At 52.5% G+C, this 21,379-nt stretch overlaps 1 protein-coding gene across 1 annotated transcript; it reads right to left on the reverse strand.

Moving 5' to 3' along the window:
* Positions 1-1,209: 1,209 nt before the first annotated feature.
* Positions 1,210-20,994, reverse strand: TRAF2 (TNF receptor associated factor 2). Its single transcript, XM_027896928.1, has 10 exons — positions 20,971-20,994; positions 19,553-19,770; positions 18,883-18,961; positions 18,439-18,537; positions 8,801-8,872; positions 7,256-7,330; positions 6,019-6,378; positions 4,922-5,099; positions 2,421-2,569; positions 1,210-1,780 (listed from the first exon to the last, which is right to left on the reverse strand). The coding sequence occupies exons 2-10, from the start codon at positions 19,738-19,740 to the stop codon at positions 1,562-1,564; spliced, it is 1,419 nt and encodes a 472-aa protein (XP_027752729.1). The 5' UTR covers positions 19,741-19,770; positions 20,971-20,994; the 3' UTR covers positions 1,210-1,561.
* Positions 20,995-21,379: the final 385 nt, after the last annotated feature.

The raw sequence follows: 21,379 nt of genomic DNA on the forward strand, positions 1-21,379 counted from the left end.
GGAGGGTGGCCACGCTCCAGCCTTGCTGCCCACAGGAGCAGCACAGGAGCCAGCCAGGGCCCCTGATCACTGACTGCAGGGGTGCTCACAGCCGACTCCTGCCACCAACAAAACATCTTCTGGGGTACTGACAGGGGTGCCAGAAGCACAGGCAGAGAAGGCAACAAAGCCTCAAGTCCACCCTGGCTCAGGGATCCACAAGAGTTTCAGAAGGACCAGCTGGTACCACTCAGGGATGTGGCAGCTGGTTCTTCCCCACAGACACTTTCTCATGGGTGCTGAACATGTGCTGCCCAGAGGGAAGGAGCCCAGGGACAGAAAGGGGACAGTACACTTCACTGAGGGACTTCTCCAGCCCCCAGGTCCTACCCAGGTGGCTGCTGGCTCAACAGGGGGCTGAGCAGAGGAAGAGCTCCAGAGTGCTGTGACCAGGAACCTGCTGGCCCACGACTCCCAAGCCCAGCGACAGGCAGGGACAGCTGCTGCTGGTGGCTGCAGGCCTTGGGGGAGGGCAGGGGCTGGCCAGCACTGGCCACTGCATGGGCAGACAGGAGACATGCCCTGTCCATCAGTGCCACAGCCAGAGGTGACAGTGCCCAGAACAGACATGGCAGCACAGGCACAGACAGACGTGGAGCTTGGCAGTGGCAAGAGCCCTGGGAAGGTTGGTGCAGCTGCCCCACGATGGAAGGGAAGCCAGCACAGAGCATCTGCCTGTGAGCAAAGACAGCTCCCAGCACAGTCCCCACCCTGCCCAGTTCTGCCAAGAGCGTGGCAGGACCTGGAACTCTCAGGGTGCCTGTGCCCACTGAGCCCTGTGTCAGGCTCCTCTGCTGGCACAGGATGGACAGTCTCCAGGGTAGATTCACTTCTCTTTCCCTATGGAAAGAGAAAAACCACCATCCCTGGTGTTATTCCAGGCTCTCTTCTGGGCAGCGAAAGCTCCTGCCCCATTCCACACTCACAGCACTCACCAACCATCCCCCTCCCAGCAAGGGCTGGATTCAGGGCTCCCCTGCCCCGCAGCATCCCTTGAAGACACCGATGGCTCCAACCCAGCCCGTGTCTCTGTTGCACCGCGGTTGCCACACACCCTCCCTGTCCCCTGTAGTGTGGAGCACCCAGCAGCACACAACTTCCAGGAACATGGAGATCTTGGAAGGAAGTCCTAGATGGCCAAGCCAAAATCCACAGGAGGTGGAGCTTGGGCAGGGCTTGTTGTTTTACTGCAGAGCATTGTGGATGTGCACTACACTGGTAGAGCAAGAGCTGCATTGGTTTCCACAGGGAGTCCAGAGAGCAGCAGTTCAGACACCCAAGTCCCTGCAGGAAAACTTCCATATCCCAGAGCCTGCTGATGTCCACACAAACCTGTCCTCAGGAAAGAGGGTTCCGATCAGACACCTCGTTTCCATTCAGAGCGAAGGTCCCTTTTCGGGAAGGGCTTTTCCCTTCCCCTCCATGCCCCCTCCTCGCTCTGAGACCCGCCTGAAGTGCAGCACAAGCGGGGGATGCCCCGGGCAGGGCTGGCTCCACGCTCACTGCTCCAAGGTGAGGAGGGTTAGAGGCCTGTGAGATCAACGATGGCTTTAATAAAGATGGCGTCATCACGCACGTAGGAATTCTTGGCTTCCATGACGGAGACGGGGCAGAAGAGGGGGCAGCCGCTGGCGATGTTCATCTCTGTCACGGGGCGCTGGAAGGACGAGGACGTCACGTCGGGCCGGAAGGCGTCGATGATGTGCTCCCGGTTGTTCTGGTCCAGGAGCATCAGGGTGACCTGTGGGGGAAGGTGAAAACATAAGGGAGTGGCTGAATAACAGGCACATGGAAGCCCAGCCCGGTGACCTGCTGTAACACGTGCAGGTATCAGCAGCCACAGCCACCAATCAGAGAAACGCCTCCGAGTGGGGCCAGCAGAGAATGTCACCTCAGTGACATCCTGCAGCCACCATCCCACATCCTGCCTGTCACTGCAAACTTCCCTGTGGCAGCACAGGGCTTTGGGACTGACTGAAACCTACACCTTGCTCACAATGCCAACACTGCACTCAAGTATTTCCCTGAGCTGCTTTCCCCCGGGAAGGCAGTGCTCCCTCTGCATCCATTCATGTCTGGTCAGCCTCCATGTGTTCCCCAGACCTGCAGTGCCCAGGAGCTGGGATCTGAGCTCCTGACACCAAGCTCCGAGGCCACCACAAACTTCCCTCGCTTTCAACCCCTGCAAATGCTCTGTGGGGTTCTGAACAGCCCATGTCACCCCCTGCCCCACAGCACCCCTGGGGAATCCCCAGGGCAGCCAAGACAGAGTCCTTTCTCCTCCTTGCCAAGTGGGCCAGAGTGAGAGTGATGAAAGGCTCGAGTGGGTGCCAAAGCAGAGAGGTCCACGGCTGGGCACAGCGGGCTCTGCCCAGACCCACCTTCTGGTTGAAGGGCCACCGCAGCAGCGCGTCGTTGGGTCCCTTCATCACCACGAAAAACAAGGACAGGTGGGTCCCACGCCCGGTGCCGTCCCCGTTCAGGTACACACGCAGACACATCTTGTAGCCGTACTTGCTGGTGTAGAAAGCTGCCAGAGAGGTGCAGAACAGGAAGAATGAGGGTCCAACCCAGCACAGCCTGGCACCACAAGATCCCTCTGAAATTTGAGGGCTCTGAAGTTTGGAATCTGGGAGGAGCCACGTTTGGGTCTTAAAATACCTGCACCCCAGAGGAAAGCCCATGGCCAGGCAGTGCACGCCCTGGCCCAGCCAGATGCAGAGCAGGCACTGCCAGCCCTGGGTATTCTCCCTGCTGCCTGTGTGAGCACCCCAAAGCTGGAGCTCTGCCATGAGCTGGGCCAGTCCTCCTGCACCCCACTGCTGAAGGAGCTGTGGTTCATGGCTGTAACACTGGTGAGTAAGAAACACAACCCCCCAAAAAGCACCCTCAGCACCCAGTGCCCCCTCTGTGTGCTGGTGCCTCTGGTCGGGGCAGGGGCTCAAGCAAGCGAGCTTCAGTTCTTGCTTGGAACCCACTGCTCTGCACGATGTGGGCACAGCTGGGATGGGATTTTGGACACTCTCCTTTTCCAGCAATCCCAGGAATGCCTGTGGTGTGACACCAGACACGTGGGGTTGCAATTTGGAAGGGGATCCACAGCAACCCACCCTCCCACAGTGGCACAGCCCCTGCCTGTGGCTGGCCAGGCTTGGCAGCACCAGGCGGAGATCAGAGGTCACAGATGATATTTTACTGTGGGACTCGGGTGCTTTTCCCAACAGGCCAACCAGGAATAGCAGAGACACTGTGCTCTTCCACAGCACGAGGAGCGAGACACAGGGGCTTTGTCACCATGTCCCTCTTGGCACTCCCCAGCTCATTTCCTCTGCTCCTTCCTCTCTACCTGCTTCCCCCAAAGCTCTCAGGGCAGATGGTCCCTCTGCTAGTCCAAGGAGGACGTTCCCACTGCCTTCCTGGGGCTTCTCAGCACTCCTGTCACCCTGTACATGTAAAACCCAGCAGGGAACAGGATGACGGAAGGTTCCAGAGTGGTGGGAGTATCCAGGGAAAGGGACCAGGCAGCTGGACATCCTGCTCCCCCTAGCCCAGCAAGGGCAAAGCACAGCAGGACCAAAGCAAGAGGTCAGCAAGGTGCTCCTGGATCTGACAGATGCAACTGCAGTCCCACCCTGGTCTGTCCTGGGTCAGGAAAAAACGAACCTTGCTTGTGCAATTTGCCATTTTGAACTCAAGATTCTGCCCTTTGCCAAATTCTGTGGCAATCATTGTGCCCTCATGACACAGTGAGCAATAATTCCTCTACCTTCTCCTTAACACTGATTTCAGCTGGTATTTCCTCACCTTTAGGTTTAATGCAAACCAAACAATTATAGCTATTTCCTTTTTTCATACCACCCACAGAGAGCCTGGACCTCTCTCCTCTCAGCCCTCTTTGCGGAAGGAACAGCAGTGATCTATCTGCTTCACTCTGAGACAAAAGACCCACTTCCACTAGAAATATTTGTTTTTCAGCCTGATTTTCTCAGCTAAAACTCTACCAGGAATGAGGTTCTCATCTAATGACACTATTGACTCTTGGAGGAAATCAGGCCTGTTCTTTGCATTTAAAAGATATAAACCTGCCTTTTCCAGCAGCAGTTCCAGCTTCAGGCAGAGGCAACTCACATCTCTAACCTCTCTGGCCACATAAAGGATTATCATTAGCAGATTGCAGAGATCAACCAGCAACACAACAAAGCAATGGTGGCCCATAAAGTGGTTTCTTCTTTGATGAAACAGCTCATAAAAGCCCCAACTGCCACCACTGCCCAGCAGCAGTGAGGAGGCACCAGAACCATGAGCCACCATTCTGGGATGAGCTGTGCACTCAGAGCACCTGAGTGATTCCTGCTCAGCAAAGTCCAACTCCTCTCCACAGCCATTCTGCAAGGCAAGCTCTTCACTGAGCAGGGGAACTATGTGAGGAGCTGGTTTCAGCTTACTGCTCACATCTGGGAAATGCCTTCCCAAGAAAACAACCAGATCCCAACGTGCCGCTCGCTCACTGTCCCAGTGCTGGGCTGGGGCAGTCCCTTCCTCTGACAGATACTTGAGCACTTCCCTAGGTAAGGTTTGGGCTTTATTTCGACATTGTCTCTTGCACAGTTATGTTTTAGGCAGTAAAAATATATTTCTGGGGCTCTAATATGTATTTCCTCCTTTCCTTAACCATTTTATCGTTGGTTTTACAGTCTCTGAGTATTCTGACTCTAACAAAATGGTTATGCAAGGATCGACTAGTCCAACCCCGTCACGGGCAGGGACACATTCCATTAGTCCAGGTGTTCAGGGCCCCATCCAAACTGGCCTTGGCAGTGAAGGACCTACCACAAGCTCCACACCTGGCCGAGACACAAAAGGTTCTGGGGATTTTGCACACCTGGAGAGAAGATGGCAGGAGAGCGGCCTGTTATCGCCTCCTGACGCTTCCTGGCAAACTCCGTTATCTTCCAGATGAAGACCCCATCATAGGTGGAAGCTTCCATGTTGCGGATCTTCTCCTCCATCTCAGCCATGGCCAGGTCTTTGAGGCCAATGCTCCTCTCCAGCTGCCGGACCTGCTCAGTGGGACACACGGTGCAGCCTGGTTAGAAACGCTGGCTGTGAGCCCAGCACCACCGGCACACTGCTGCATCCCCTCCAGGACCACTCCTTCTACAGGAAGGACAGGGATCATGGGAGGGAGAAGCCAATTCACTGAGGCTTCCTTCTCTACCCTGACATTCTGGAGAAGATTCACTGCTACAACTCAGAACTTGAGCTAGAAGCTTTCCCACAGACAAGGGAAAAATCCTCCCAAGGAGCCACTCCATTGGGTGAGCAGCACAAGAAGCGAGGATGAGGGGAAAAAACCCCCAGTAACTCAGCACTGTGACAAAACTAAATTGAGAAAGAAAAGAACCTGCACCCTCCGGAAGGTTCGTCCCTGCCAGCTCACACAGGGTCACGCCAGTTGGGCAGCTCCCGTGCCCAGTGGTTCACTGCAAACGGCACAGCTCGGGGTGCCAGGAACACTGGGAGCACTCCACAGGGACTGTGCTGGAGCAGACTGATGTGGGCAGCTCCTTCACACCTTCAGACTGTGCATGGCACAAGGCTGCAGGCAGCAGCAGTGAAGGCACTCCTTTGGCAAAGGCAGCACTCCTTTGGAAAGGTCTGGAAGGCGAGTGGCCCCACGTATTCAGGGAGGTGCAGTGAAATCCTGGGTGCTCTGGCTCTTGTTGGAAAACTTTGCTGAGGAAGAACCCCTTGGTGTCTGCCCAACTTGATAATTAACACAGATCTGATGCTTTATGCAAGTCAGTTTAATTCCCAGCTTTTCCAGGGAGCTGCTGAAGGCTGGGCATAGGCACAAAAAGTATTTTAGTTCTGCCTTCAGAGTTTCAGGGCCAGGTGGTGAAGCTCTGCTGGCTCATAACAGGGAAAGGAAATAGGAAGCAGCCTCTGCTGGGAGGCCTCAAGTCAGCAGTTACACACCTTGTTGCTCAGCGTTTCGATTTTCTCCTGGTCCAGCCGGTGCTGGCGGCTGTAGGCTTCGGCTGTCAGGGACACTCTCTCCACCTCCCGGTTCAGCACACAGACAATGTTCTCAAAGGTCACTGTTTTCCTCTCAAGGGCCTCACACCTTCCTAAGAGCTCCAGGGATCGGGAGAGCTCTGACTCTGAGCACAGGGACTTTGCTGCCAGCAGTGGGGAGTTGTTTTGCGATGAGGAAAGGGTAGGAAGGGGTTTCAGGTCCCCAGCAGCAGCCCTGAGGCTGAGCACAGAGCTCAGCAGCATGTAGAGATGCTCCGCCAAACACTTGCTTTCATGTTCCAGGAGCTTTTCATTTTCCACCTACACGAAGAGAAACACATCCCCTATTCGGCCTGCACAATTTACACTGTCACCATCCACAGAACCAACTCCTCCTCTCGAGGTCACAACACCAGTGTTAAATTATAAAGGAGAAAAACAAAGAAAGAGATTAAAAATGTGTTTTGGTGGGGGTGGTGTGGGTTTTTGTTTTGTTCTAGAAGCCCTTCAAATCACACACAGTGAGGGATGCTGGATACTTCCCCAGTTGTAAACACTGTTCTGGGTCTGCCTTCCTCCACGCCCTCAGAAGGACTCTCTCAGATGTGCTTGACAGCACCAAAGCACAAAGCCTCACATAACCCCCCTAGAGGAGAGATTTATATGAACATCACCAGAGGAGCTCAGAAAACTAAGTGATATGGAGAAATATGGCCTGGCCCCAGTTCTTTGCTTATAGAAACACAAACTTGTTTGGGTTGGAAGAAACCTTAAAAGCTCATCCTGTCCCACCTCTGCCATGGGCAGGGACACCTTCCACTAGACCAGGTTGCTCCAAGTCCGTCTTCTTCCTGTTGCTTCTCTGGGCAGCCTGTGTCAGGACCTCAGCACCCTCACAGGGAAGAATTTCTTCTAAGGTCTCATCTAACCCTGTCCTGTCAGTCGAAGCCTTTCCCCCTGAAAGCAGCAGAGTCCCAAAGCACTCAAGTAAGAGGAGATTTCGTTCCACAGGAAGTTCATGGGATATCCAGACTCTGCACAGCAGACGATGTGAAGCTCCATGTGCAAAAGATTTAAAACACCTTTGTTCAGTTACCTGAACACAAACACCTGGGCCACTTTGGGCAACAGAAGTTTGCAGGTGAAGTCTAACACTGGGACTGAAAGCCTCAAGGTAAACCAAGAGAGGAGCCCTTACCACCTCATCACAGCCCACAGCCTCGAATCGGCATGGCACTTTGGATCTGCCACAGGTCTTCACGTGGTCTCGAAACTAGAAAGGAAAGAAGGAAGGAAGACAGACACTGTTAGATCTTATGTGTCCCCACTGCTCCCCTTCCATCTCGCTGACATCTGCGAAACTGAGCTGAAGAACACCCGAGCCAAGGCTAATCACTAGCTGTCACCATGCTTGGCTAAACCTGGGCACTGCCTGCCATCAGGCAGGACTTTCACTGCATATAAATACAGCCCTGACCTCTGAAGAAAGCCTAATTCCTCCTTCTCTTGATGGCCGGGAGGTCTCACTGTTCACCTGCACGTACAAGGGAGAAAAAGCAACAGCACAGGTATGAGCTGCACGTGCTGAGCAATAACCTTCCCTGAGGGCTGAGGAACTGAGGCAGAGGGAACAATCCCACAAAACAGGGACACATTTCATTTTGGGCACTTCACATAACACTGGTGAGGACGTGCCACAGGTTGGTATTTTTACCTCCATCCCAGCATTACATTTCTGCAGAGGGGTGCCACTGACACCCCAGCACTGAGATGACTTGTTCGGGTTCCCACACAGCATATGATTAATCCAACAAGCACTGGCACAGCATCAGCTTGAGTTTGATACACCTCTCAACAGATACTAGAATTCTGTTCTGAATAACCACCAAATTCCCCACTTAACTCCTACATCTGCTACAACAGATGTCGATTAAAACTGGTTTTAAACCACGTGTTTAAAGGCTTCTAGATCCATCTGGCTTGTGTAATGTGTCAGGTTACTCAGAGTTAACACGGCTGCAGATAATCAACAAGAGTTTGGAGAGATAAACGAAGGAGTTAATATTTAAACACAGGATAGATCACCCATGGGGATCCCCATGCAGGGTTTCAGCTCCAGCCTGCAGACAAGCAGGGCTGTACCCAAAACTCCAGCCCACCATCAAGCTGGGCTGCCCCACCAGCCCCCAGCCATGCCCTGTGCTGCCCATTTAGAAGAACTCTTTTGCTCCTCTTTTGGCTGCCACCTTGCCCTGCTACCAAAAACATTTGCCCATAGCAGGCAGGATGGTTTCAGATGAATGTGCTTTCTGAATATGTTTCCCAAAACTTTAATTTTTCAGACTGGTGAGCCTTGCCCCAGGAGGCAGCAGCACAGAGATCCTACACACATGGTAGGATCCATTAGATGGTTAATTAGAAATCAATTAATATAGCCAGAGATGGGCTCCCTTGCCATAACTGCAGGACACAAACCCAGGAGTGTGCTTTTCCCACAGAGGCTTTGCTCCCAGACAGGAGGTGCCATCAGCAGCACCAGTGCAGACCTGCAAGTGCTGGTGAGTCACGTTCCCTCACACCCACCCAGTACTTTCAGCCCTATGGAAAGGTCACATCCACACTAACAGCTGACACTGAACCGTTCCTTCCACTCCACGTCCTATTGGACTCAGTTTTTCTCCTTGTTCCCAGAATGCCAAGCTTAGCCTATCAGGAGAAACACGCCACAGGGTTGGATGGATACCTTCTCCCTGGGAATCTTCTTCCCACAGCCTTCGCAAGTCAAAGGGAATTCAGGGCAGACTTCATCGTGAGCCTGTGAAAGAATGGACATGAGATATTTGTCTTCTAAATAAAAGCCCCATTGAAGGTGGGTTTATATTTTATTACAGCTGAGTGCTGTATTTACCAACCTACATACAAGACCTTGGTCATGTTGATCACTCTTCACTGCTAACTCATCCTGCGACTTCCAGGCTACCCCAATTTTGGATTTCTACGTAGACTCAACCTCCATTTAAAAGCTACTATAATGATCTTTAAAAAAAATCAAATTACTGCTTTGATGGCCAAGATAATCAACAGGATATTTCATTTATGGCTCTACCAGAAGACATGTAGGGGCAGGATGAGTGAAGTCAGCCACTACCTCAGCAGGATAATTTGGATAATTTTTCCACTGTAATGGTTATCAGTCAGTCGAGGCATGGGCCCAGCACTGGCTCATCACACGCCAGGCTGAGCTGTCTGACTGTATCTTCCCATTTGAATCAGAATACCATTTTTCTAGTAGAAAGAAAAATATGTTTAAACTGTTTCATTTAGCAGCCCCTGCACACAAGCACCTGCCCCTGCAGCCAGAGCTCATGGGTTGTGTGATGGCCAGAGGGGCTGAGCAACTGATCAGGGTAACATGATCCTCTGTCCTCAGTAGACACTTAGGCAGCAATGCCAGCTAAATTGGGAATGCTGGAATATGCCCCAGCTTCTGTGTCATTTCCACACTGCCTAACCCTTCTCTTTACACACTGACCAGTTGAAATAAGGCATTGGAAACACCATGAATATGCAGATCAAAATTCAGATTAAAAGATAAGGGCACTGAAGTCTCCTGCCATGGTAGGGAGAGAAAATATACCAACCAGGAGCATTTCTAATACAGCTGTCTGAAACAAGATGTTTGAAAACTTGTTCACATTTAGTCTCTACTGACAGAGGATCTGTCTTGGGCCGGGAGTGGAGGGGAAACACACACAAACTTCACCCTGTTACACATCAGAAAGTGGAAAATGAAACCATCGGTGGCTCAGCTTCAGCTTCTTGGTTACTCTCTCCTTTTTATGCTTTAAGTGAGTAACCAGGCTCAGAGCTTCACTGCATGTCCCTGGTGACCAGCCAGCCAGCAGGGTTTGCAGGGGGCACTGCTGCCCACATGGACACTCTTCCCACACGGACAGCTCTGCCTGCACGGACACTCTCCCAGCACAGACACTTCTGCCTGTGCAGAGGAGGAGGCCAAGTGCCTGAGCCCTTTCTTCTACCCACCTACTGCTCTCATGTGCCAGAAACACCCGATAGCATCTCCCCCACGACCCACAAAGCACTGGCAGAAGGACAGATGGTCTGGCTGAAGGAAGGAAACTTCACTGTAGAGACAACTATTTTAAAAGAGAGTATTTTAAACTTATGATCTCCCATGCTAACATGCTGGGTGTGAAACTACCACCCCCTCCACACTCCCCATCTCCCAGCATTTATCCTCCATTCCAACTCCCGGCAGCACCACACCCAAGAGCAGGCAGCCCTGCCTGCAGCACGGGAAGGAAACCAGCCCTGCTGAGCTCACAGTGCAAGTGCTCTGTATGTAAATGGTTTCAGACACAGCACAGATCCAAACCTCGAGACAAACATTTCTGTATAAACAGTTTCAGGCTCTTCTGGAATCCCCTATTCCTCCCACCCCACGTGGGTGTCAGAACACAGATGGGTGGTATCACTGGCAGAAGAAATCCACCCCACCCCAGAGCCTACGAGAGCAGAGGTTGGCACTCAAGCTTGATCTGCCACACTCCACTCCCACAGGAATGGGACAATCCCTCTGTTTACACCTTTCCTAAACCCACACCTGTGAGCCTCTGCTACAGGGACGAGCACCACTGACATCCAGGCATTCGCTGGGAATGTTTTTGGGAGCTCTGGAAAGCCATGGCTGTGAGCAGGGCTAGGCAAGAGCAGGCCCTCTCCCAGAAGGAACCAGAGTGGAAATCAAGTTAGACAGGGGTCACAGGGAGGGGACAGCCATGGAAGAATTAAAGGGGGGCTGGAAGACAACAGTCTGGCTCAGACCTTCAGGGCTACTCTGGTTACCTCAGTGTTGATTCTCACCCACCGAGGCACACACCAGCCTGCAGCATCCAACAGCAGGAGCAGGAAAATCAACCCAAGTTAACAGCCTGTCAGCAACATCTGGTTCTTCCTACCCAATTAAAACCAAAACTGCTGATTGATCCGCACATCGATTTCCTCGTAATAAACAGTGAGACAATCCCACAGCAGCCTGTCCATCACCCACCACCAGCAGACAGGCAATTCTCTGGAGAGGCAGCACCACTCTCTGCTCACTGAGATCAGTGACAGAACCCCAGGTAATGCCTGGAGCTGTGTCAGGGGAGCTTTAGGTTAAACACTCAGAAAAGGTTCTTCCCCCACAGGGTGGTTGGCACTGAACAGGCTCCCCAGGGCAGTGGGCACAGCCCCAAGGCTGCCAGAGCTCCAGGAGGGTTGGGACAACGCTCTCAGGGATGAGGTGGGATTGTTGGGTTGTCCTGGGCAGGGCCAAGACCTGGACTGGATGGTCCTATGGGTCACTTCCAGCTTGGGATATTCTGTGGTTCTATCACAATGCCAGGCTTAGCTGCTCCCCTCTCTCTGCCTCAGACAAAACCAAAAGCTGCAGTTAAATCTCATTGCCATTTCACCTCTTAGGGTGTAGCTAAACTTGACTTCAACTATGGAAGAGGCTTCTGCTGGAAATCATTATCCCCACGCCCTGGTTGCAGAGCAAGAGGTGTCCCTGCTGCCCAGCTGCTCTGCTCATAACTTGCCACATCCACACAGGTCCAGTTTTAAGGAGCTCTTGTAACCACACTGGGAATCCATCAGTGTGACACAGGGTTCCCCCTCCAGCAAAGTGACAAGGCAGGCGGCTGGGAAACACCACTGTTGAAGCAGCTGCAGCAAGATACCTCAGCCAGAGGCTGCAGGAAGGTCACAGCAAAGGGCAGGGCTGGCAGAGGAACGAGGGACAGAAGGACAGGCTCACAGAGAGCTGCACCCTGCAGCCCTCCTGCAAAGTCTCCTGGTCTGCTCTGAGCACAACAGCAACCATAAGCAGACATACCTCAAGGGCTTGGCAGCTGTAACGGAGCAACAAAAATGAAGGAAAACTCCCAGGACGGCAGGGGAAAGCCAGGTGCCATGGCACAGGGCACACTGGTGGCTGTCAGGGCTTGGGCAGTCTCCAGTGCCAGCACTGCCATGTCCAGCACTTGGCTCCTTCAGCATCTTAGCCTGGCTACAAGGAAAAGGATGGGCCCATAGAACTGTAGAGGAAACACTGAAAATGGGTCTCCAGTGTAAAAGAGAGGGTTTTGAGGGAACCCGAATCCCTTGTGCCAAGAAACATGAGCTGCTTCGTGCACCTCTCCCAGTTCCCCAGGGGCTGTAGAGTCTCCAAGATGGGAATGTGCCACACAAAGCAGATACTTTGGGATGTCCTGCTCCTCTGAAGTCACCAAGCCCTTCCACACTGGAGCTCCTCCTGCCAGGAGAGTCCTAAGCTGATTCTGTGCCAGGCCTGCTCCAACCTTTCCCCATGCAGGTGGCTGCACTACCAGGCCCATGGTGACCACAGGCTCAGTCCTTGTGCATGGAACCAGCAACACAAAGTTGGAAAGCAGGACCCCAGTCTGTAATTCCCAGTGCCAAGCGGGAATGGGAGCTTTCTGAGACCGTCACACAAACTGGTGCCAGACACAAACTTCTCCCTTTGCTGGGACATGCTGGTGACAGATCCAAGCAAGTTCACTTGGCACCACAAATAATCAAACCTCAAAGACACTGTCAAAACCAAGGACAAAGTTCCCATCAGTAGCTGCTGTTGGCTCCAGCCTGGGGGGTGTAGGGCAGCAAGGGCACAGCAACACAGCACTCCCTCATGCTGCCCAGCACCCACTCGAGCTGAGGACAGTGACGTCAGGAACCCTTGCTTTTGGCATTGGTGTTTTACTCATCAGCTTTTAGGGCTGATCTGAAAGAGGCTTTGCTTTAGGGCTTGTTGGCAGAGGGACACCGAAGCAGCATTGAAGGCAAAGAGCAGGTTCTGAAGGCAGAAAAGGGTATGAGATGCATTTGAAGCAGCATCAGGTCTTCCATCATTTCCTAAAATAGACTCTGCCTTTCCCTGGTTGCTTTGAACTAGACAATGAGGTGGGCTCAAGCATGAGGTGGTGGCACAATCCAGCATACTTTTTCCAAACCCCTAGGAATGATTTTCCTAGGGAAACTCTACTCCAAAACAGAGCCAGAGCTGGACCCCCAGGGCATTTTAGATCAGCCTGAGTCTGACCCTGCCCTGGCCCAGCTCCACCCCTGCACTGCAAAACTAAAAGGACTAAACCTGCTTGCCAAGGAAATTAAAAATCATGGCGCTGGACTATCCTGAGTCTCCTTAAACAGCTGGTTGACACGAAAGAAAGGTTCAAAGCAACTGGGAACATCTGATTGGAGACAACTCTGCAGGTCTTCCAGGCTACAATCAACAGTCACAGTCCAGTCGTGTGAAAATGCCCAAGATGTGCTGTTCACACCCAAAGAGGTCACTACTGGAGAACAACCTGTCACCAGGGAGGGGACATCAGTCACACCGCCACACTAGGGATGCCAGGCACCAGCAGGTTCGTACCAGGATCTGAATGCCCCTCTGATGGCATTTCTGCTGTTTGCTTGCCGGGGTGCTGCAGGGTTGGCAGCACCAAGGAAGAACTTCTGCACTGTGAGTCCCTGAGCACTGCGACAGGCTGCCTGGAGATGGTGTGGAGTCTCCCTCTTTGGAGATATTCTGGAACCATCTGGACGCAGTCCTGTGCCATGTGCTCTGAGATGACCCTGCCTGAGCAGGGAGGTTGGGCCAGATGAGCTGCTGTGGTCCCTTCCAACCTTACCCACCCCGTGATTCTGCAAAAGCACTGCCCGTGCTGACCCTCTCCCAGGACAACGCTCCTGGAGACAATCTCCCTCCTTTCTAGCAGCACTTTCACAAGCACTCAAAGCTTCACCTTAATCACCCAGATCACAAGGGTGAAATTCTCTCGGGTCTGCCTGACCTCCACACCAGGAAGGGCGGTGCTGGCACTGGTCCAGCTCTGGGAGCTGCAGATGGTGGGCAGGGGCGAGGGTGGCTCCTCTGCCCCACAGGCAGCGTGGAGATGCAGGCTGTGAACAGAAGGGTTCTTACAGCAAGAGGCTGAGGATACCACTGGCACTCAGAAAAGGAGAGATAAGATGTATTTCAATGGAAAGAGGTGTCTTTTATGTGCTGGAGAGGCTGAGCCTGTGGTCAACAGCTTAATTTCAAACCCAATTTCTTTCTGCTGTCCAAAAGGTTGGAAGTGCCCAAGGGTGTGTGTGTGTGTGATTTGGTTTTGGCTCCTGCCAGATACCTGGAGCCCAAGGAGCATCTGCCTGGCCCCACAACCCCCCCAGCTGTGTGCATGGCAAGGGGTTTCCTCACGGCATAGAAGGGACACACAGCACTCACTTCCACTTCACATTTGTGACAGACAGCTTTTCATTCTCCAATGAGCAGATGCCAAAACTGTTAATTTTTGGGCCACCACAAGAAGACTGAGTTGGTTTTAGAAACGAAGAGCAGACCCTCTACAGCCAGGGCTTTCCAACCCCATCCCATGCTCTCTGGCACTCCCTGTGGCTTTATCTCCCACCACAGGCTTGGACGGAAACGGTCTCGTGGGGACTGTGAGGGAGGCTGGGCTTTGTCTGTGGGCTTCGGCTCCAGCTCTGGAAAATAAAGATGTGTCAGCTCCCTTTTACCAGAGCAGCAGGTCCTTTTGGTCACCTGCACGTGCAAGTTAGGGATTCTCCCGCCAGAAAGTGGTCTGGTCCTGCTGGTCAGGCTGGAGCAGGCTGCAAAGTGCACTTCACCACCAGGCCAGAACTTAGAGCCAAAACCTTCAGAAAAAGACAATAAATGCTGTACTGAGTTTTAAAGACAAGGCTTGTCACCCTGATACAGCATCACCCTGCCTGCCACAGCACCCCGAGTGTTGTACCCCATGATAGTGTACAACACTGATACCACACAGAGCTACATCTTTGGAGTGGCAGAGCCAGGTGAAAGAGCTTCAAAGACCAGCAGCTCTGCTCTGAGCAATGTGCAAAAGCCTGAACATGAAGTTTTAGTCTCAGCTGAAAATCACCACCAAAACCTGCTGGGGCATTCCGGGGGTGCAGCTGGGAAGGGGGGGCATGACAAGGTGATGGGGCAGTAGGAGCCCCTGGCTCAGGGCCCTCAGAGCATTCTTGAAGGGGGACAGTTTTCCCTACATGAGGTGCGGTAGGGGTTCATCAGCATGTCTCAGTAGGAACACTAGGCAAGAAAGAACTGCCCAATTATGTTGTTCTCCTGGTCCCAGGAAGCCCAGAAGGAACATCCTGTCTGACATCACAGACTTAATTTAAATACTGCTGTCAGGATTAAGCTTAAAAATTAGTTCTCCCTCCTAAACTTGGTCAATTCAAGTTTCTTATGTCTCAGATAATTCTGTTTCTTCCCAGCTGAAGAGGGCAAAGTTAAATCCCCTGTCTGGGGCAGCCAAGGGGAATGCCAAGGCTGACCCCCTCCACAGCCCCCTCCTCCCATTTCAGCCCTGGAGGGAGGGCAAAGAATGGGTGGGATGAAAAGCAAAAATAAAAGGTATATGAGAACTGAGGATATGTTGATAAAACAAGAGAGGCGTGGGCAGCTGGAAGTACTGCAAGGCAAGAGGAGAAATGCACCAGAGCCGAGAAACCACAAACTGCCTATGCCTGGATATCACTGGGCACATTTTGGGCTCTTTGCTTTTGCTCTAACAGGCTGGTTTTAGTTTCTGCATCCCTTCTTGGACTTTCCACCTCAATCTAAAGGCTCATGCCCACAGCCTTCTTTTCTGTATGTACATGCAGGCAGACTCATCAGGAAACCCATACAGGAAACAAGGTCTCTCATGAGAGAAAAAACCCTTCAGCCCCACCACAAACTGCTTTATCCAAATGCCACTAAATATTTACAAAGGCTGAAAAATGCACTTGTAAACCTAGACTTAAGTTTTCATACAGCCCACAGAGCTTAAAGCAGAAGTGCAAGTCATGACCGAGCAGGCTGCACTAGTTCAGCTTTGTATGTCCCTTCGAGAGGCAAACTTTAGTCTGCCTGAACAGAAAGCAAAACTGACATCAGCTCTACTCATTTCTTTGAAGCTTGAGCTTTCCAGCTGCAGAGCATTTTTACCCTGTGCGTGCCCTGATAAGATTAACAAACCAGAATTGACAGTATCTCTTGATTTGCAAGGGGGGAGCAGCCTCTCTCAGCACAACACATGATTTTTAAATTAGCAAACAATGAATTTGCTCTGAGGGACTTTCCATGTCCTGTCGGAAATAGCTCTGAGGGACTTTCCAGAGTGGGAGCGCTGAGCTACTGCAGGACGTTACCCACAGTTAGCTACGGATGCAACACTCCTGCACCAGGCAGCTCCAGGCTGTGGCCCTCAAGGCTGGGGTTAACCAGCCCACAGTACTCAGAGGCTCTGGGCCAACGCAGCCCTTCGTGCCTCCTTTCCCAGCCACATGGCTCTGACAGCATGGAGACAGCCAGCACTGATTAAATGCCACAGCTCTTTGGCAGGCAGCTGGGAGGAGATAACACAAGCCAGACCTTGCCTCCTCCCACCACTTCCCAGGAAAGAACCAGCACAAAGACAGCACAAAATAACCTCCTCCCTTAGGCCGAATGCCACAGAGCAGGCAGGAGAGGCAAATCAACGGTGAGAGGAACCAGCCAGCACTGCTCCAAACCCTCACACACACACAGGACTGCCCTAAGACTCACAAAAACTGGGACAGTGGAGACTCACAAACCCCTGGCAGGGGAGAGGTGTGCCACAGACCCACAAGCTATGGGGCCCACCTCTATCAAACACCCTTTGTCTGAGCAAACACCAAACTGGGGCTTGGGAAGATCAGGTGCAAAGTAAAAAAGAGGCACAGCCTCATCCATTCAGGAGCTCTTCAGCAGCTGTGTGCAAGGTTCTGGGGCATCACACACACCTGCAGCCCTGCAAGAAGTCAGCCTGATCCCAGGGCAGCTCCCTGCTCCTCTGAACTCCCAGGGGGAGCCCTGGCCAGACTCAAGCACTCAAAACACTTTCAGGGCACACAGGGAGGACCTTTGGCAGCTGATGACTTTTGCTGAGCTTTGCAGGACTGTGCTAAGACTTTTCTTAAACCCAGAAAAAGAAGTTCAGCAGAGCTCATCTGCCACAGCACATTCAGCACCAGCAGCTGCTGACAGACATAATCTGGTTTAGTCTAATGAAGATGAGATCACCATAATCATTGCAGAGGGCATCAGGCTTCTGGACACCAGCAGAAATCGAAGCATGGAGCAAACAATCTGCAGGCACCACCTTGGAACCAGGGTACACCCTGTTCCCTGAAATGCAACCCCCAAACTCTCTATGCTGCAGCAGTGTTGAGCTTTTCACCTGACATTTCTTGTCCCACATCCACACCATGAGTCTCTCACAGATCTGTGAATGGGGGTTCACAGTAGCAGAACCATTTAGCACCAACACCCTCATCTCCTGGACCGAACTCTGAGCACACAGCAGAAAGCTCAGACAGCAGGACAAGGAAGCAGAGCTCCAGGAGCACCTCTCAGCAGCCTGGGCTGAAAGCTCAGGCCTGATGCACACCTGTTGCTTCTTCCTTCCACCTTGCAATGGCATCACAGAGAGTATCTCAACTTTAGCCTCGACAAACCAAGGTTAAACCTGTTCCTGACACACATCTCAGTCACTACCAGAGCTCTGTGAACCACAAGGCTACGATCTTTACCTGGGGCAAGTGTTAGAGGGAAATAAAATCCCTCTTATCTCAAGCCCTCCACATGGTGGTTCTGCCATTCCAAGAGGGATGATAAAACTGTCCTTCAGGAGCACCAAAGATTCACAGGTGAATATAGATGCATGTGCTATGGACCAGCCACCCACAGCCACAACTAAAACCTGGACTAAAAAGCTAGCAGGCTCCTTGAGAAGAGCAGAGGTGGAAAAACCATCCTGTCCAGCAGACTTGTGGCCCAGAACTGCCTAGGGTGATGGGTAACCAACCAGTGTCCAGTTCCACTGCCCTTGTAGCTATGGGGACAGCTGAAATGGGGTCACGGCCAGGCCACTTTCCCTGAGCTGCTGCATTTGAAGGAGGTTTTAGGTTAATATAACGCAGAGAAATTCACAACCATTTCATTCACAGCACCATTTCTTGATAGTCTTTTACAGCAGAAAGGAGCTGGAGACATAGCAGGTGGCTCCCACCATGGAAGGGACATGCTCACAAACAAACCTGAAACGGTCTCAGTGCAGCCTGTGCCCTCAGCACGGCTCACAAACCCTCACCCTGGGAATCTCACCAGTTTACAGTGAAGTCCAGGGATTTGACAGCTCCCACCCCACCCTCAGTGGGCACAGACAACCCTTGAGCCTTCCCCGAACACGGGGGGAAGAAGGGAGCAGACACGGCAAGCCTCGGTGTGGCCTGTACCTCGTACTCTTTGATGGTGCCCCTCCAGCTGCAGCCGCTGTTGATGCACACGGCGGGCAGACTCTCCACCTCCCGCCGCGCCGCGTTGTCGGGGAACGCCTGGAGGGCCAAAACAAACAGACCACAAATATTACTGAGGGGTGGCAGTGCTGATCAGGAATCCTAATTCTTCCTGAAGACTCCTCCCAGGCCGGTTGCCCCATGGCAGCCTCAGAGGTGTGCTAATGGCAACCAAATTGCTGTGACAGCATCAAGTGGGGCACCTCCACACACACGTGGCCTGGATTTCGGCACCGCGGAGGCCAACACGGCAGTCACCACTCTCACTACTGAAGGAAAGGGTTCCAAGGAAAAAGGGGTTCTCAGAGCCCATGCTTGAAACAAAAACTGCAATTAGTGACACCAGTGATCTGGTAATTTTTTCTAAAGTGCATTTTTCCTTACCGAGTTTGTTTCCAAAATAGAAACTCCTTCTTCGTATATTCCTTCCTGGATACAGCTGGCACACTTCTGAGGTCCAGCACTATCAGACAGAAAAATAATCATCAAACACAACAAAAAGAAACTGATTTATGATTTAGCAATAAAAGTGACTTCCAGTAACTTCACAAAATAAAGTGCTTTTTTTATTTTTAAAACACCACATTGAGCCTTCACTCGTGTATTTCTGATGCCTATTTCTAATTCTTTTTTCTTCCCATGGTTAACCATTCTATTAAGCTTCCCTCACTTAAAGGTAGGAGTGAGACAGAACACAAGGAAACTTCTCTGGACACCAGCTTGTGCTTAAATCTCTCCCATTTTGACACAACAACCAAATGATGACTTTTAGAAGCATTCAACAGCTGTGATGAAGACTGAAGGAGATGGCTGAATGCCTGGATTGCCTTCTGAAAGGCAAAAGCAGTCAGGGAAATTGTGGAAAAGGGAATTCTGAAGCAACAATGAAGGCAAGTCAGAGACTGGACATTCCCTTAGAGGTGATGCTGAACCTCAGTGATGAAACAGCTCCCTCGCTGAGAGGGCTCCAAAAATGAGACTTTTCTCCCTTTTTTTTTTTCCCGAAAATACCTTTTCAAGCATTTTGTGTCCATCCTGAAGGCACAACAGTTACCTGATGATTTTCTTCAGGCAGTAGGAGCAGTAGCGGTGGCCACACTGCGCCTGGAACGGCCGCCTCAGGATGTTCTTGCAGTCAGAGCAGAGGTATTTGCCCTCCAGTTTAGTTCCCAGGATCTCCTTTGCAAACCCAGGCTGGTTTAGATCCAAAGAATGAGGTGGAGAAGAGTTTGCTGCTGCCATGTGAACGAAAATTGGCTGTATTTCCAGAGACTGAAAATAAAAGAATTTCCTCCATTTGATTATAACAGAATGGGGGTGACTTTTCATATAAACACCTGTTACTCACAGTATCTTACACTGGCCCCCAAACTCCACAACACTGATGTAGACCCCACCACAAGCCTGCTTTCACCTGGCTAAAAGTATGTGAGGAAACTTGAATTTTAGACCTAAATCCAGAGCAAAGAGACAGGGTGGACAGACCCCATAAAACCCCCTGTCCAAGCTGACTGAAATGCAGCCTATTCAGAGAAATCACGGCTTCTGGCCCCAAACAAGGTAAAAAATTGTACTAAAGCTGATGACAAACACAACAAATGGCCCCAGTTCACCAAAAACCTGTTGACACTGAGTGAGGTGACCACAGCCCAACAATGTTTGTTCTCACGCCTGTCAGAAAGCACCAAAATTCTGCTCCAGCTGGTCCCAGGGACACACAGTGCAGCCCAGAATCACTGGTGATGCCCAAGCAGGCACATATGGCTCTCCAGAAGGATGGAAAATGAGGACATGAGAGGTACAAGCAAATTGGAAAGGAGAAAAAGAATAAAATGCTTTTGTTTTAACCACTTATAATGATCTAAAGGTGCTTCTCACACATTCGTTCACTGTGAGTACAGCCCACAACCACCTAAAAATGCCTAAGAGAGTATACATATGGAATCTCAGACTGGTTTGGGTTGGAAGGGACCTTAAAGCTCATCTCATTCCATCTTCCTGCCATGGGCAGGGACACCTTCCACCAGCCCAGGTTGCTCCAAGCCCTGCCCATCTTGACCTTGGACACTTCCAGGGATCCAGGGGCAGCCACAGCGTCTCTGGACAACCTGTGCCAGGGCCTGCCCACCCTTACACCCAACAATTCCTTCCCAATATCCCATCTAACCCTGCCCTCTGGCAGTGGGAAGCCACTGCCCCTTGTCCTGTCCCTCGTCCCTCTCCAGCTCTCCTGGAGCCCCTTTAGGCCCTGGAAGGGGCTCTCAGGTCTCCCTGGAGCCTCCTCTCCTCCAGGGGAAACCCCCCAGCTCTCCCAGCCTGACCCCGCGGGGAGCCCCCACGAGCGGACACCCCGCGACCCGTGGAGGTCCGTGCCGGACCCAGGAGGGGTCTGTGGCGGCGGGGGCCGCAGGCGGAGGGAGGCCCGGCCCGATCGCCCCGGTCCGGTCCCCCCGGTGCCCCCGGAGCACTCACCGCCCCTCGCTCCGCACCGGAAACACCGCCCGGCCCCGCCCTGGTCACGTGAGAGCCCCGGCCCCGCCCACATATGACCACGCCCACACATGGCCACGCCCACGACGGGCGACGGCCCCGCCCCCGGCACCGCGCGGGACCCACCGGGATCCCTTCACCGACACCCCGACACCCCAGGACCCCCACACAGACATCCCCACACCGGGACCCCTTCATCGACATCCCGGGACCCCCCCATAGACACCCCCACACAGACACACCGACCCCGGCACCCCCACAGCGGGACCCCTACAGCGACACCCCCACACAGACACCCCGACACACTGACACCTCGGGACCCCCATACAGACACCCCCACACCGGGACTCCTACACTGTCACCCCCACAGCATCACCCACCCCTGTCACCC

Source organism: Empidonax traillii, unplaced genomic scaffold (genome assembly GCF_003031625.1).
Source record: "Empidonax traillii isolate 1590-97213 ecotype Southwest subspecies unplaced genomic scaffold, ASM303162v1 scaffold520:size1094406, whole genome shotgun sequence".
NCBI classification, from domain to species: Eukaryota; Metazoa; Chordata; class Aves; order Passeriformes; family Tyrannidae; genus Empidonax; species Empidonax traillii.

Coding starts and splice junctions, on each gene's coding strand:
- TRAF2 (XM_027896928.1), bottom strand. CDS start 19,740: ATGGCAGCAGCAAACTCTTCTCCACCTCATTCTTTGGATCTAAACCAG. Junction 8,873..18,438: donor GCACCATCAAAGAGTACGAG/GTACAGGCCACA, acceptor ATTCTTTCACAG/GCTCACGATGAAGTCTGCCC. Junction 2,570..4,921: donor TCCTGCCATCTTCTCTCCAG/GTGTGCAAAATC, acceptor CCTCTCTGGCAG/CTTTCTACACCAGCAAGTAC.